At 52.7% G+C, this 16,249-nt stretch overlaps 1 protein-coding gene across 18 annotated transcripts in view; it reads left to right on the top strand.

Annotated features, from left to right (window-relative positions):
• The window catches only part of Ptprf (protein tyrosine phosphatase receptor type F), a 99,270-nt gene that overhangs the window by 63,733 nt on the left and 19,288 nt on the right, over nt 1-16,249 (top strand). For 7 of the 18 annotated variants that reach the window (XM_045149902.1, XM_045149898.1, XM_045149913.1 and 4 more), the window contains 10 exons: nt 2,678-3,259; nt 3,491-3,627; nt 4,055-4,199; nt 8,032-8,337; nt 8,973-9,166; nt 12,951-12,977; nt 14,266-14,383; nt 14,461-15,039; nt 15,712-15,809; nt 15,996-16,249. In XM_045149902.1, the coding sequence (XP_045005837.1) occupies nt 2,678-3,259; nt 3,491-3,627; nt 4,055-4,199; nt 8,032-8,337; nt 8,973-9,166; nt 12,951-12,977; nt 14,266-14,383; nt 14,461-15,039; nt 15,712-15,809; nt 15,996-16,249 (2,440 nt within the window). The remainder of the gene's footprint in view (nt 1-2,677; nt 3,260-3,490; nt 3,628-4,054; nt 4,200-8,031; nt 8,338-8,972; nt 9,167-12,950; nt 12,978-14,265; nt 14,384-14,460; nt 15,040-15,711; nt 15,810-15,995) is intronic. The other 11 variants (XM_045149903.1, XM_045149900.1, XM_045149897.1 and 8 more) reach the window with 6 other exon arrangements.

Genomic DNA, 16,249 nt, shown 5'->3' with positions numbered 1-16,249 from the left:
GCAAGCCCTCAGAGGGAGGAGGGGTTTCAGTTATTCATAGTCTTACTGAGAATAGCTAGCATGTATTGAGCTTCTGGGTGGCAGACATGCCAGTAAACTGTTTTGCTTTGTTTTGGGATTTAGATGCTTTTATTATCCCTGGTTTACAAATGGAGGGGTTCAAGGTGCAGAAAGGCTACATCATTTGCTTAGAGTGACTCTGAAGTAAATGGGAGAGTACAGACTTGATCTTGCTGGTCTGAATTCACAGCCCCCACCCCTAACACCAGACACCACCAGATTTCCAGTTTGAACAGCTTCTCAACAAGGCTGTGGTAGGAGCCAAGGTGGGTTCTCTGCCTAGAACTATGGGGTCAGGCACATGTACATAACAGGTGTAGAACATGTATAGCAATGCCCCCCTGATCTCCTTGCTTCCATTCTTGCCTGCCTCTGTCTTTTCCCCATTCTACAACTTGAGTAGTCCTTTAAAGACACAAGCCAGGCCAGGCGTGGTGGCGCACACCTTTAGTCCCAGCACTTGAGAAACAGAGGTAGGAGGATCACTGTGAGTTCCATACTGCCCTGAGACTACATAGTGAATTCCAGGTCAGCCTGAGCTAGAGTGAGACCTTACCTTGAAAAAAAAAAAAAAATACAAGCCAGGATCATACCACTCCACCTCCTTTTCTTGTTCTAGGAATGGAGCCCAGGTCCTTATACATGCTAGGCAAGTGCCCTACCATTGCTGGGCGTGGTGGCACAAGCCTTTTATCCCAGCACTTGGGAGGCAGAGGTAGGAGGATTACTGTGAGTTCAAGGCCACCCTGAGACTATATAGTGAATTCCAGGTCAACCTGGGCTACAGTGAAACCCTACCTAAATAAAATAAAATAAAGTGGGAGAGAGTTAGGGCTGGAAAAGTGGCTTAGCAGTTACGGCACTTGCCTGCAAACATTCCTGAGGATCCATGTAACCTGGATGCACAAGGTGGTGCATGTGTCCAGAGTTTGCAGTGGCAGGAGACCTTGGAATGCCCATCCATTCATATTCGCTCTCTCTGCCTCTCTGTCTCTCAAGTAAATAAAAATAAAATACAGGGCGGGAGAGATGGCTTAGCACTTAAGGCATTTGCCTGTGAGGCTTAAAGACCCAGTTTTGATTCCCCAGAACCCACATAAGCCAGATACACAAAGGGGTGTATGCATCTGGAGTTCATTTGCAGTGGCTAAAGCCCCTGGTAGCCCCCCTCCAAATAAATAAATAAAATATATTTTTAAAAATACAAAGAAAAATCCAAAAGAGCCGGGTGTGGTGGCACATGCCTTTAATCTCAGCACTCAGGAGGCAGAGGTAGGAGGATTGCCGTGAGTTCAAGGCCACCCTGAGACTACATAGTGAATTCCAGATCAGCCTGAGCTAGAGTGAGACCCTATGTCAAAAAAGAGGGATTTGAGAGATGGCTTGGCAGTTAAGGCGTTTCCTGCAAAGCCAAAGGATCCTGGTTCGATTCTCCAGGACCCATGTAAGCCAGATGTACAAGGTGGCACATGTACCTGGATTTAGTTTGCAGTTGCTGAAGGCCCTGATGCACCCATTTTTTTTTCTCTCTCTCTCTGCCTCTTTCTATCTTGCAAATAAATAAATAAATAAAATATATTTTTTAAAATAGAGAGTTAGCTTTCAGAGGCTGCCATTACTCTTGGGATGAAGATCAGAATCCTCTCCATCTGGCGTCCCACCCTCAGCATGCACCAGCCACACAGACCCCCACTGTTTCCCTCGCTCTCTGCCCATTGTCATTGTCACTATCTCCTCCCTCAGCCCCTGTGAAACTTCCCTCCTTGATCACCCCCATTCATGGATTTTTCTGAATCTCATTGCCTACATCCTGCTGTCCCTATACCTGACATTCATAAATACGTTTACTGGTTGGGCATGGTGGCACATGCCTTTAATTCCAGCACTTGGGAGGCTGAGGTAGGAGGATCACTGTGAGCTCAAGGCTACCCTGAGACTACATAGTGAAATCCAGGTCAGCCTGGGCTAGAGCAAGACCCTATCTTGAAAATCAAAAACTAAATTTTGAAATCTCATTTATTGATTCTGTCCCTAAAGTATAAATTCCATGAGAATACAGATGTGTGTGTGGCATTGTGTCCTCAATATGATGCTTAGTACTTAGTAGGCGTTGAATAATTATTCATTGAGTGATGGGACTTGACCATCTTCAATTTGAGCCAAGCCATGGGGTCTATTAAAATCAGTAGTCTCACTATTCTCCCTGAACTTCATGGCCAGTGCCTTGAGACATGATCTTCCCCCCACATACACTTGTTATACAGACTTGCCACTGGTGAGTATGCTGCAAAGACAAGCCTGGAGCTTTCCATCTGCATAGAACCTCAAAGGACAGGTCTCCTTCAGGTCTGCTGGTCCAATGTGAGAATTCAGTGTGTGTGAGTCCTAAGTGCAACATTATGTACTAAAAGGCCTAAGGCTCCTTGGGAGCGCCAACAAACTTCACAACTGTCCCACTAGGGGCGTTCAGGAGTCACCATAGCTTTTCACCCACTCTTCAAGGTGGGGTAGTGGAGTCTGGTGATCATACTGTGTGCTCTTAAATGATGCTGGAGGGTAGGATTTGTTCCCAGAGTTGTGGCTTTTGATAACCCTGAACCTTTCACTTTGTCTCCAGCTCTGCCAAAGCCTCCAATTGATCTTGTGGTGACAGAGACAACCGCCACCAGTGTCACCCTGACCTGGGACTCTGGGAATGCAGAGCCTGTGTCCTACTATGGCATCCAGTACCGAGCAGCTGGCACAGAGGGTCCCTTCCAGGAGGTGGATGGTGTAGCCACCACCCGCTACAGCATCGGTGGCCTCAGCCCTTTCTCAGAATATGCCTTCCGCGTGTTAGCAGTCAACAGCATCGGACGAGGTCCACCCAGTGAAGCAGTGCGGGCGCGCACGGGTGAGCAGGCACCCTCCAGCCCTCCACGCCGCGTGCAGGCCCGCATGTTGAGTGCCAGCACCATGCTTGTGCAGTGGGAGCCACCTGAGGAGCCCAACGGCCTGGTGCGGGGATACCGCGTCTATTATACTCCTGACTCCCGGCGTCCCCTGAGCGCCTGGCATAAGCACAACACTGATGCAGGACTCCTTACCACCGTCGGCAGCCTGCTCCCTGGCATCACCTACAGCCTGCGTGTCCTTGCCTTCACCGCTGTGGGTGATGGCCCACCCAGCCCCACCATCCAAGTCAAGACACAGCAGGGAGGTAGGTGGGGGCATGTGTCGTGGTTGGACAGTATGTGACAGAGGTGGGGCAGACATGGGTTAGGTGGAGGTGGCTGACTCAGCCCCTCCTGCTCCCTCAGACTGTGAGGTTGGGGTCTTAGGGAGAACAGGGTGCCATATTCCACAGATGCATGTCACTGAGGGTTTAGGACAGGGGCACCCTGCCCGTGGAGTATAAAGAAGTTGATGGTGCCTGGGGTGGGTGTTGCAGTGCCTGCGCAGCCCGCAGACTTCCAGGCTGAGGCTGAGTCGGACACCAGGATCCAGCTCTCGTGGCTGCTGCCCCCGCAGGAGCGGATCGTCAAGTATGAGCTTGTGTACTGGGCAGCGGAGGATGAAGGCCAGCAGGTGAGCCACGAGGCTGGGAAGGGTAGAGAGAGAAGGGGTCCTCTGACCCCCGCAGCTCTGCTGGGCATGATTTTGTGGCTCCTGTGGCCTGTGAGGTTCTGTAGTCTGTGCCACCCCTGTGTTTGGGGCAACGCTTCTAGACTGCCCTTTGGTCTCTTGGTCTTGGTTGTCCATGTGATATTGGGGTAGCTCTGCAGTGCCCCTGGGGCCATGTTTTCCTGGTGGCCCTGTGTCCTGCAGTCTTCGAGGTTCCTGTGGAGTAGACCCAGATCATACATTTCCTATGAGTGCCATGTGACCTTGAGGGATGGAGCCAGTCCTGAAGCCATGTCGGGTCCTCAGAAGGATGGTTGCAGCCCATGTAGGAAACACCCTCTGATGGCCTTTGAGGTTGGAGTAGTCAGTTAAGTGCTCCCTGCTCTTCCAGCACAAGGTGACCTTCGACCCTACCTCCTCCTACACTGTAGAGGACCTGAAGCCTGACACACTGTACCACTTCCAGCTGGCTGCCCGCTCGGATATGGGGGTGGGCGTCTTCACCCCCACCATCGAGGCCCGCACAGCACAGTCAAGTAAGTGTCTGCTGAGGCCACTTGCCTGTCACATCTGGGCTGGGGCACACATATACCATTCCCCTTCTCCAAGTCAGGTGGTCAGGTCTGCTGGGTCTAGCATTGGATTCTCATCTGGACTCTTTGAGTCTGGACCCCAAGAATTGGACAGGTAAGTATCCTCCTAGTCTCTGTCCAGACAGCAGCTGCCATTTCTGCTCTCTGTCCAGCCTCCTGACCCTCCCTTTCCCCTGTGGTCCCTCCATCCTGCCCAGGTAAGTTCTATGTCTGTGACTCATCTTCATCTCCCACTGAGCTTGGTCATGCCAATGACTTGGTGGACCTGCCAAGTCCCCAACCTGCTTCAAAGCCCCTTTTCCTCTCCCATGACCCCACATCTCATCACCCATATCCCATCATCTACACACCCTCCTTATACTCCATCATGAGAATTACATGGGAGTGTCACTCAGAGACAGGTCTATGAGACTGACTTGGAGAGAGAATGCCCCCACGTCACTTGTATGACAACATGACTATGTGGAACCACCTGTGAATGTTTGAAAACACTTGACCACCTGGCCATGTGTCACCTGTATATGCAGTAGATCTTGGGTATGGCCCCTTTGACTGGTTCTGGGTAACTCTGGTGGCCATGTGAGTGGCTGTGAGTCTCTGGTTCTCCAGATGAAGATGGCAGACTGAAAATGTGTGTAAGACTTGACATGATACTAGATGACCCACCTGTGATCCTGTGGTCAGTGCATCACTGTCTGTGTGGCTCTGTTTGATAACATGGTCGTCCGCATGACTGGGTGGTTCCTGAGTATGAGAGAGTGAGGCTGCAAGTGGGAACCATAGATGTGGCAGTGTTCATGTAGTCTGTATCACGTGGGACTGTGTGTGTGTGCACCATGATGTCCAAAGGCTGCCTGTAACTTGGTGTTCATTCTTTCTAGAGCAAATGCCTCGGCTCCAGGCACAATACAAGGCTGGCATTCTCAGGCAGAATACAAGGCTTTTACCGTAGAGACCCTATAGTGGCCTGAGACTGTATACCTGTAATTGCCTAAATGAGTTTTTAGTTAATATGTATAAAGGGCATGGAGGGAACAACTGGTGGCAGAATGACAGTATGGGAACCTCCTGAGGTGAAGGTGTCTACGAAGCTATCTTGGGGACGTGACACTTCATCAAGGTCTCAACAAACCACTGGAACCAACTGGGTAAAGGATTAGGAATAGAAGACATGGTGACCTCAGGCAGGGAATCTGCAGGCCACTGGCAGGAACACAGTAGTCAGAGAGGAATGCAGGTCTGCCATCCTGTGAGAATGGCTGGGCTGCCCAAGAATAAACGGGAATCCTCTTAGAAGACTTTGCACTGGCCAGGCAAAGGATGGTGGCTCGGCTGAGCTAGTAGTAGATTTGAGAGATGTCTGGGGGCATTGACTGTTCAGTACTTGGTGTTAGTTAGGAATGGTGGGCTGGAGGGAAAGAGATACCTTGCTGTATTGAGAGGCTGTAGAAAAACAAACTGTACCCAGGATAGGTAATGAATAGAAGCAGAAGTCATCAGTTTAACCAGCTTTTTTTTTTTTTTTTTTTTTTTTTTTTTTTTTTTTTTTTTTTTTGGTCATCCAAGCTCAGGATGGCTTGGGCTGGAAGATGGTAGACCTAGGAAAAAAGACAAGAGATGGGAGAGCTTTGAGGAGAGGGAGGCTCTTGGAGGATGGAAGAAGAGGAAGTTGCAAGAGGTAGATCGGAGGCTGCTGCCAAGTGGTCAGAAGCAAAAGAACTCAGGACTTGGCTGGACCTGGACCTGGTGGGCTGGAAGAGAGATAGTGGTGTGGCAGGGACCATATAGGAGGTGAGGACGTAGGACAGTGAGCTCAGGCAAAGTTGAGAAACTTGGCCAGCTGCGATGGGGACCATGGTAGCTGGAGAAGATGGGAAGTTTGGGGGACTGGGGAGATGGCTCAGCAGTGAAAGGCACAAAGCTTGCCAGTCCAGGTTCAACTCTGCAGCCACCCACATAAAGTCATTTATTTTCAGTGACAGGAGATCCTGGTGTGCCCATACACAAGCACAAACTTTTTTTTTCTGTTGTTCATTTTTATTTATTTATTTGAGAGTGACAGAGAGAAAGAGGCAGATAGAGTGAGAGAGAGAATGGGCACGCCAGGGCTTCCAGCCACTGCAAACGAACTCCAGATGCGTGTGCCCCCTTGTGTATCTGGCTAACGTAGGTCCTGGAGAATCAAGCCTCGAGCCAGGGTCCTTAGGCTTCATGGGAAAGTGCTTAACCGCTAAGCCATCTCTCCAACCCTTTTTCTGGTTTTTTGAGGTAGGGTTTCACTCTAGCCCAGGCTGACCTGGAGTTCACTCTGTAGTCTCAGGGTGGCCTCGAACTCACAGTGATCCTCCTACCTCTAACCTCCCCAGTGCTGGGATCAAAGGCGTGTGTCACCACACCTGGCTCAACTTTTTTTTTTTTTAGATGGGAAATTTTATGTATCATTAAATGCTATCAGGAGTCAGGAACAGGAAACATGGAAAGGAGAGGAATAACTGGGGGTAGAAGGAAGAGAGTCCAATGAGAAAAGGCTTGGCCTTGACTTTATTCATATGAACGTATGGGAAGGTGGGTGAAATTCATAGCTGAAAATGAACGTTTGCTGCTGTCAGAGGGTTTTTTTTTTTTTCTGCAGAGTAGGAGACGGGCTCATGTTGTGGGGAGGCGAGGAGGTTTGGGCATGCTGTAAGAAGTTGATGGCTGAGTGAGTAAGGCAGAGTGGACCCAGAAGGTGACACACAGGGATGAAGGGACAGCCATTGGGAAGCAGATCCAGGATCCTCTCTGGGGAGGTCCCCTTAGGCATTTGGCTTCAGTGCTGCCTCCTCCACTGGTGTGGGCAGGGCAGAAATGGAATGACGAGAGGTTTGGGATGCTGGTGGGAGGAGGGAGCTGGTGGTCCTTGAGATTGAAGGTGAATGCCAAGGACAGCAAAGATGGAAATGGGTGGCGGTCACCCCGAGGACTGAAAAGTAGAAGTGCCGGGGCCGTGGGTAACCTAGCTGGGACCAGGGAGGGGTCTGCAGTGAAGGTGGAGGGCCAGTTTTGGAGCTAGGACCATCCTCAGCAGCAGTAGCCTGGTGAGAGCTGTGCAGTGGAGGAGAAAGCCCTGGAAAGTTGAGTCTCTGCTGCCAGTGAACTGAGGAGTTGCTAACATCGCCCAGGCAGGAGCCGTGCAAACTGGAGGTAGAAAAGAAGCCCTCGAATCGGCAACAGCACTGGGGCTATCATGGGGCACAGAGGGAATGACACTGGGCACAGAGACACACCTACTTCCTAACTTCCAGGGGACCTGAGCACTTCTTCTCTAAACCCCAGTGGTCACCCCTTGTCTAGCCTCAGGTTTCCATGGTTACCTGTGGCTCAGGCACAGAGGTACTGTCCAGGCAGGCATAGGTCATAAGGCAGTCTTAGAGCAAGAGAGTCATTTGGGCCATTTGTCTGTAGATGAGAAAAACTGTATTCTTTGTGTTCCGACATGTATATGTGATACCATGTGTGTGGGGATATGCTGTAAGAACTCTGTGTGTGTATGTGTGTGACAGATTACATGTGATGTGTATATATGTGTGTGACAGAAAGTATGAGTGCCTTTAGTTAAGAGGAAATCAGACTGGCCTGGCACTGGTGATGGCATTCTGTCTAGAGGGGTCCCAGGATGACCATTTCAGGACTCAGGGTGGCCTGCCTGGGTGAGTCTCCAGTCCCGTGACTTAGTCATCGTGCTGTGATTCCCCACCCTCCATCTGCCTGCTTTCCCCCCATTTGTCTTCCCCAGCCCCCTCCGCCCCTCCCCAGAAGGTGACGTGTGTTAGCACGGGCTCCACCACGGTCCGGGTAAGTTGGGTCCCACCGCCAGCCGACAGCCGCAACGGCGTTATCACCCAGTACTCCGTGGCCTATGAGGCAGTGGACGGCGAGGACCGTGGGCGGCATGTGGTGGATGGCATCAGCCGTGAGCATTCCAGCTGGGACCTGTTGGGCCTGGAGAAGTGGACCGAGTACCGGGTGTGGGTGCGGGCACACACAGATGTGGGCCCCGGCCCCGAGAGCAGCCCGGTGCTAGTGCGCACCGACGAGGACGGTAGGCAGCATTGGCCCAGAGAGGGGCAGGGAGGGGTGCCATATTGCCCAGGACTGCCCAAAACACCGCCTGCCAGGAACCCAGGGCCTTTCCCCATAGGTTCCAGGGCACAGGCCCGGTTTTGTAGCCCAGGCTTTGGTGGCCCAAGATGGGGAGGTGTGCGTGGTGGGGCAGCCCATGTCTACATCCTGCTCTCTGTGCTGTTTCCAGGCCAGCTACAGCCTTCAAAGGCAAGGCCAAGAGAAGCAGCCTCACCTGATATAAGGGCCAGGGTTGGGGTGCTAAAGACTAAAAGTAGAGCACGGGACACTGTCGGGGCTGCACACGACAAGTTGTGAGGGCCTTGCCAAGATTTGGGACCGGTTGTGTCGACGTGGGCTGTTGAAGACTTGGGGCCTCCGTCTCCGCTTGTTCCCCATGTCTGCCCTGCCCACCAAGTGAGGCAGCCCAGCCAGCGCTGGGAATAGCGCTATCTGTGGCAGGCACATGTTCCTTACCAGGACAGCCATCTGAAGAGAGCAACATTAGGGCCCTTTTGGGGAGTGGGGTGCAGAGTCAAGGCCCTGGCGTTAGCTGTGTCCACCCGAGACAGGCTGTGCCACCACACCTGACTCCATTCTCTCCCTGCCCCCCAGTGCCCAGTGGGCCACCACGGAAGGTGGAGGTAGAGCCGCTGAACTCCACTGCTGTGCATGTCTCCTGGAAGTTGCCCGTTCCCAACAAGCAGCACGGCCAGATACGTGGCTACCAGGTCACCTATGTGCGGCTGGAGAATGGTGAGCCCCGAGGCCCACCCGTCATCCAGGATGTCATGCTGGCCGAGGCTCAGGTATGGGCGTCGCACAGTGCTGGGTGGGAAGGTGTTGCGGTCCAGTTCACATTTCTGGTAGAAATCACCCAACCAAGAGCAGTTTCTGGGAAAAAGAGGTTTATTTTGGCTTACAGGTTCGAGGGGAAGCTCCACGATGACAGGGGAAAACAATGGCATGAGCACAGGGTGGACATCACCCCCTGGCCAACATAAGGTGAACCACAGCAACAGGAGGGTGTGCCAAACACTGGCAAGGGGACACTGGCTATAATACCCATAAGCCCGCCCGCAACAATACACTCCTCCAGGAGGCATTAATTCCAAAATACCCATCAGCTGGGAACCTAGCATTCAGAACACCTAAGTTTATGGGGGACACCTGAATCAAACCACCACATTCCGCCCCTGGCCCCCATAAACTGATATCCATACATGATGTAAAATATAATGCATTCAGTCTGACTTTAAAAGTTCCCATAGTTTTTAATCAATCTCAAGGATGTTCATATATCCCCATAGTCCAAGAACTTTTAATTGAGCCATAATACAAAAAAAAAAATAACCTCAAAAAACCCATAATGGCACAGAACAAATATTCACACTGCAGTAGATGGCATTGGGCATAGCAAAGAAACATTCAACCAATACAAGATTTAAAACAACCAGGGCAAACATCAAACTCTGTAGCTTCAAGTCCAGCAACTCTAGCCAGTGACAAATCTTCAAGTCCGATAATTCTAACTAGCAACAAGTCTAGCATTCCAATTCCGCCCCTCCAGCTAGGCTACTCACAGTCCTGGAAAACTTCATCGGGGCTGGCAGCTCCTCGGCAGCCATCTCATGGTCCCAGCATCTCCACTGGGTCTCCACTGCAATCCACGGTTCATCCTCATGGCCCCATGGGGTCTCTATGCAGGCAACCAGCAAACCCGCTTCACACTGCCCATGGCCATTTCCAAAACACAAGACCGTGTTGCAAACTCAATGACCCTCTTTCCAGCATTTTTTACTACATGATACCAGGTAGGGTGCCATTAATTCCCAAATCTCCATCAGCTGGGAACCTAGCATTCAGAACACCTAAGTTTATGGGGGACACCTAATCAAACCACCACAGAGGGTAAACAGTGTCCCTCGTTTCCTCTCCAGAGCCGCGGTTTGCTGCCTTCCTACCTGCCCTCAGAGGTGCTGTGACTGCCCTTTCTGGTTGTGACACCATGTGTACCTTGCTCCATTAGCATGGGAGGCACTAGCATCAGGAGTGAGGGCCAGGTTTCAGGGGTGCTCCTCCTTGGGGTCAGGGCTGCTCAAGCCTTGCCAGCCCAGGCCCTGCTAGCCCCTTCTGTCCTGGTAATGATCCCAGCCTGATCTCTAACCCAGCCACCAGTGCTCACAGCGAGTACATCCCAAAGACCAAAGTCACCCCTGGCCACACTACACAGACTCCATCCAGCCTTATGGTTTGCAAGATGCACCTTTGCTGTGCAGGCTTAGCTGGGTTCTTAAGCTATGCTGTCTTCCCAGGCAGCACTGTGTTAGGCTTCCTCTGCTTCCACACCACCAGAGGAAGACAAGGACTCCTCTGCCCTTCCCTGTCTTCTTTGGCCATAGGCCAGTGGCAGAGCTCTGAAAATGATCACATTGTCACTTTGCTTCTGACTTCCAAGAGGATGGCTCTGCCCCTGATATTCATCTCAAGGGCTAGATACTTCGGTCTTTCTAGGGGTGATGGTCCTGCCCATGAAGCTAGGGTGAGGTTCCTTGGTAATTCTGAGCCCTGATTTGCTGTTCCAGTGAAGACCATGAAGCACTGTGAGGTTATGCTGGTGACTGGAATTCCCTAGCAAGTGTGTGACAGTCTTGGGTAGCAGGCCAAGTCACTGTACCCCTGCTCAAGAGTCAGAACCAGAGCCTAAAGGGCCCCTGGCTGCCACTAAGTCCTAGCAATCTAGCTTATTGCAGAGAGCAAGGGTACAAATAAGAATTCCAAGTTCTATAGGCTATGCTAAGGGAAAGGGGCTCCCTCCCAGACAGACAGGAACTCAACCCTCTGAGCCAAATTCCTTTCTGCCCAGAGGCTACCCCTGCCTTTCTTTTAACCAAGGGGTGCTGAGGGATCAAGGGTGGAAGTGGTGGGTGGCTCATGTGCCTGCATTCCTAGGGCAGGTTGAGGCTCCCCAGAAAGCCTCAGCAGGCACACCCACCCAGAAATATCCTGAGAATGGCTCTCTGCAGCCTCTCCCATCCCACCCCCCACCCCCACTGCCCCCACACCACAGCTGTGACCACTGGGGTTCCAGGGAGGCTACACTGTGTGCCCCTTTCTGGTCCTCAACAGTTTCAAGGGAGTTGGACCAAAGAATTGGGGGCATTGTCCTCAACTTTGTGTCCTTGGTGAGAAGTACACAGTAAGCAGGCTCCAAAGAGGCCATGGAAGGCAAGGGCCCATCTTGCAGCCCCTCTGGGACTGGGTCATACAACTTTGAGCCAGTCGGAAGCCAGGTGGTGCCTGGTCCCCAGCCTACCCTTCTAACAGTACCATCTGCTCAGCCCGGGGCCCCATCAGTTCAAGAAGGAACCATGTGGTGTCTGCCCCCACCCTTAGGTATACAGGCCCAATTGACTCCTCCTGTGCTCCCTCTGTATGATGCTTGTTGTCCCCTCTTCATCTTTTGTCCCTTTCCTGTGGTCTTTCTCCTCTTCACTGCTTCTATTCTCTTTTTAATTGCCTGTTCTGCTACTACTCTTACCCCTTCCTTGCCCTCCTTGCCTCCATTTTTTTTCTGCCCTGCCTTTTCCCTTCTCCCACTCTGCCTGGCACAGGAGAGGTACAGTATCATCCGTAGGTGCCAGGGCCTGTCTTGGACAACCCAAGTTTCCCCTCCAAGCAAGGAAATCTGAGCAGAGCTAGGCCCAGCCCACTCTGCAAAGTAGCCACAGCCATTAGGGCTGTGTTTAGCCACTTCCTGTATTCTGTTGCAAAGACTCTGTGACAGAGCTTGCCAGAACAGGAACCCCTTAAGCCACACCAGCAGTGAGACCAATGGACAGAAGTGAGGCCAGCTATGTGGTAGTGGTCTGGCTGGAGAGCCTCAAGGTCCTGCGGATCTGCTGTGCTTCATCGGCCAGCCCTTAGCTCCAGTACCACAGGGCCTCAGAATGAAGACCTTAGTCCTTTCACCTTTTCAATTAGCGTATCTGAGCATACCTGTGGCCTAAAGCAATTTGCCACTGCCAGCCATGAAATTGGCCTGCCTGCTTTGACCCAAGGCCTCCCCAGAAGGAAATATGGTGAGGGCTCCATGTGGCACTGGGGCAATGCCCAGGCTCTGAACTGAGGACTTAACAACCTTCAGTCTTTCTGGCCATCCTGCCCCTTGGCCTATCCCAATCAAAGTCCAGCACTTAGGAGTCTCCACAGTTCAGGGAACAGTAATTTCTAGTCCCAACTGGGATACCATGGAGAGTGGAAGGAAACACTGAGTAACCATAGCAAGACAAGCATAGGTAAGCACACCCAGGGTGATTGATTACCCATTGGTCTGTCTGAGCTGTTGGAGCCACCCCCACATCTGGCTCCCTTCAGGCTGTCTATCTAAGTCTCTCTGCTCTTCTCAGCCATGGTACATACAGTTGTTGCTTAGTGAATCAAAGATCATGTTTTTGAAGGGGGTATTAGGCTGTTACCCCAGTGGGCGCTTTAGAGGCCCAAGTCTTCCATTAGTCCTCCATGGGCCAGATCCCTTCCAGACCAAAGTCCTTCACCGTCCTGTCTCCCTTTCTCTCCCTCTCCTGCGGTCAGTGGAGGCCAGAGGAGTCCGAGGACTATGTAAGTAACAGATGTGCAAGCGTGGACAAGACTGGGTCAGACTGGGCTCGTGGGACACTCCTTCTCTCCCAGCCTGTGTTGCCAAGATCCACAGGGCACCAGCCACATCCAGAGAAAATTGGTATTTAGACACAAGCACCAGGCTGAGCAATGATTGGCATTTCCTAATCCTTACTCCTCACCTGTCGAGCAGCAATTTGAGGCCAGTGTTCAGAATCGACCAGGGCCTGGCCCCTGCTCTGGCCAGACAGGGATGGAGTTCAATCCAATCCTGATCATTAGGCCTTATCGATCTCTGGAGTGAAAAATGACCTGCTCAATGCCCAGGCTGGGAGAAGATCTTGGGGAGCCAGGTCTACCACTGGTGTTATGGGAGCCCCCATCCCTGGGAGATCCTTCAGCCAGGACAGGTGGGGGCCTTTGAGGGCATGTTAGCAGCTGCGGTGCCCCACCCAGGCTCAGAGCTGGAGGGACACCAGGGCTGGTGGTGATTGCCCAGTTCCCACTATGCAGTGGCCCCTCCCTTCTTCCTACTCCTCTCTGTATGGTGTGGCTTGACCTCCCTCGCTATTTCTCAGCATGCTCAGAAACGATGCCTTTTCTGGAGATGGGTGTATGGGTAGGATCTGCCGAGGCAGAGAGAAATTCCCTGGCTGACTTCTCAGGCCTTGGTGGACACAGAAGGGACAGTGTGTTCTGCAGGTGTGGGGAGTTCTTATCCTGTCTTTCTCTCCACCTGGTCTCAAGAGGGCATGGATATCATGGAGTAACTGGCTTAGATGGAGGTCACCCTAACCTATACCATTGTGCCTTGACACTCTCTGCCACCTGCTCTGTGAGTGTGTTTACATTAGTGTCCATAAGTGGCCCTGTGCCTGCTAATGCAGAAGGGACTGTAGTTTGTGTGCATGTGTGTGCCAAGAGGCATGTAGGGCACTGGGTGCGTGTGAGACTGTACCATGTGTATGTGTGTGTGGGGACCTCATGAGGTGCTGTTCACTACACAGTGGAGTAAAGGAAACAGTGTGGCCCTTTCTTGGTTCTTGTCTGAAAGGAAAAATGAGCTATCTGCCCCAGGCATGGGGCTCCTGGGATGGGCAGCATGCTCACAGCCCACATCCCTGGTTGCCCTGCCTCCAGCAGAGTCTGGCTTTGCACAGCCTTCCTCACCTCTCGAGACCCTGGCCCTGTGTTCCCCAGGGGATCCCTTGGCTACCGTCCTCAAGTGGCTGACATTCTGGCTTCTCACGCACTGAAGTGGGAACTTCCCCTCCTGCTTCTTCCTCAGGAAACCACCATCAGTGGCCTCACCCCCGACACCATGTATTCCATTACTGTTGCCGCCTATACCACAAAAGGGGACGGTGCCCGAAGCAAGCCCAAAATCGTTACTACGACAGGAGCAGGTAAGTGAGGGGTCACATACAAAGCAGAGGGTGGGCAGTAGGAAGGGCAGTGCCAGAGCCCAGTGCCTGCTGTTTAGTCCCAGGCCGGCCCACCATGATGGTCAGCACCACGGCCATGCACACCGCGCTGCTGCAGTGGCACCCGCCCAAGGAGCTGCCTGGGGAGCTGCTCGGCTACCGGCTGCAATACCGTCGGGCTGATGAGGCACGGCCCAACACCATAGATTTTGGCAAGGATGACCAGCACTTTACAGTTACTGGCCTACATAAAGGGGCCACCTACATCTTCCGGCTTGCTGCCAAGAACCGGGCTGGCCCAGGTGAGGAGTTCGAGAAGGAGATCACAACTCCTGAGGATGTGCCCAGCGGCTTTCCCCAAAACCTACGAGTGACAGGACTAACGACGTCAACTACGGAACTGGCCTGGGACCCACCAGTACTGGCAGAAAGGAATGGGCGCATCACCAACTATACTGTGGTGTACCGAGACATCAACAGCCAGCAGGAGCTACAGAATGCCACTGCTGACACCCACCTTACTCTCTCTGGCCTCAAGCCAGACACCACTTACGATGTCAAGGTCCGGGCACACACCAGCAAAGGCGCCGGCCCGCTCAGCCCCAGCATCCAGTCCCGGACCATGCCCGTGGAACAAGGTGTGTGCTGCGAGCGTGGCAGCACCTGCCAAGCTTGACTGCTCCTTGGGACCTGTGCTCTCCTTGCCATAGTGACCTCTGGCAGCTGTGATCCATCAGTCTCTGCTGTGTGACCCTTCAATCTCATGACCGCTAACCTCTTAACAAATAGGCACCATGTTCTTGGTTATGTGACCCTGACTTCTGCTGTCCTTGACTTATTGACCTCTGCTGCGTGACTTTCCAATCTTGTGACCTTGACCCACTGATCTCTTTTCACTGTGTCGCTATTCTGGGGTGCGCGACTTACTGATCGTTGGTGTGTAGCACTAATCCCTCGGGGCCTGATCCACTGTCAGCTAGTGAACGTGCTCTACTGTGTGGCCACATGCTTCTCATGACCACAACACATAGACCGCTGGCCACTGTGACCTGGTGCTTGAGAGCTCAAGCTTTTACCCATGCTCCTCTGCAGGTCTGGCCATGGATATGGTGGCATCCCCTCTGTTTGGTGCTCACTGTGGAAGAGCTTAGGCTGGGAGTTGGACTGTATGATTTGGAGCTGGTTAAGGGTACTTGGGTCTCTGCAGCCAGTTCTAGATCCTCCCTGTGCCTCACTAAGTGTCACATCTCCGGTTCACTTCCCCTCCCCCCTAGACAGCCAGAGCTGACTCTCTCCTCATGCCTCCACAGTGTTTGCCAAGAATTTCCGTGTGGCGGCCGCAATGAAGACATCCGTGCTGCTCAGCTGGGAGGTCCCTGACTCCTACAAGTCAGCTGTACCCTTCAAGGTGGGCAAGGGCTACTGCCAGCCCAGATGGCACACACAGGTCTGCTCTGTACTCCCATTCCATTCCCCCAGCACACGTGGACATGTGTCTTTGACCCAGGCTCTGGTTGTGCAGCTGCTGTGTCCTGCAGGTCCGTGTGGCGATCCTCACCCCCAGGCACCGCCTGCTCCCTCTCTTCCCCTGCAGATTCTGTACAATGGGCAGAGTGTGGAGGTGGATGGGCACTCGATGCGGAAGCTGATTGCAGACCTGCAGCCCAACACAGAGTACTCATTTGTGTTAATGAACCGTGGCAGTAGCGCTGGGGGCCTGCAGCACCTCGTGTCTATCCGCACAGCCCCCGATCTCCTGCCACACAAGCCACTGCCTGCCTCAGCCTACATACAGGATGGCCGCTTTTCCCTCTCCATGCCTCAAGTGCAGGACCCCTCGCTAGTCAG

Source organism: Jaculus jaculus, chromosome 5, assembly GCF_020740685.1.
Source record: "Jaculus jaculus isolate mJacJac1 chromosome 5, mJacJac1.mat.Y.cur, whole genome shotgun sequence".
Classification (NCBI taxonomy): domain Eukaryota; kingdom Metazoa; phylum Chordata; class Mammalia; order Rodentia; family Dipodidae; genus Jaculus; species Jaculus jaculus.
This window is presented reverse-complemented; position numbering and strand designations above follow the sequence as displayed.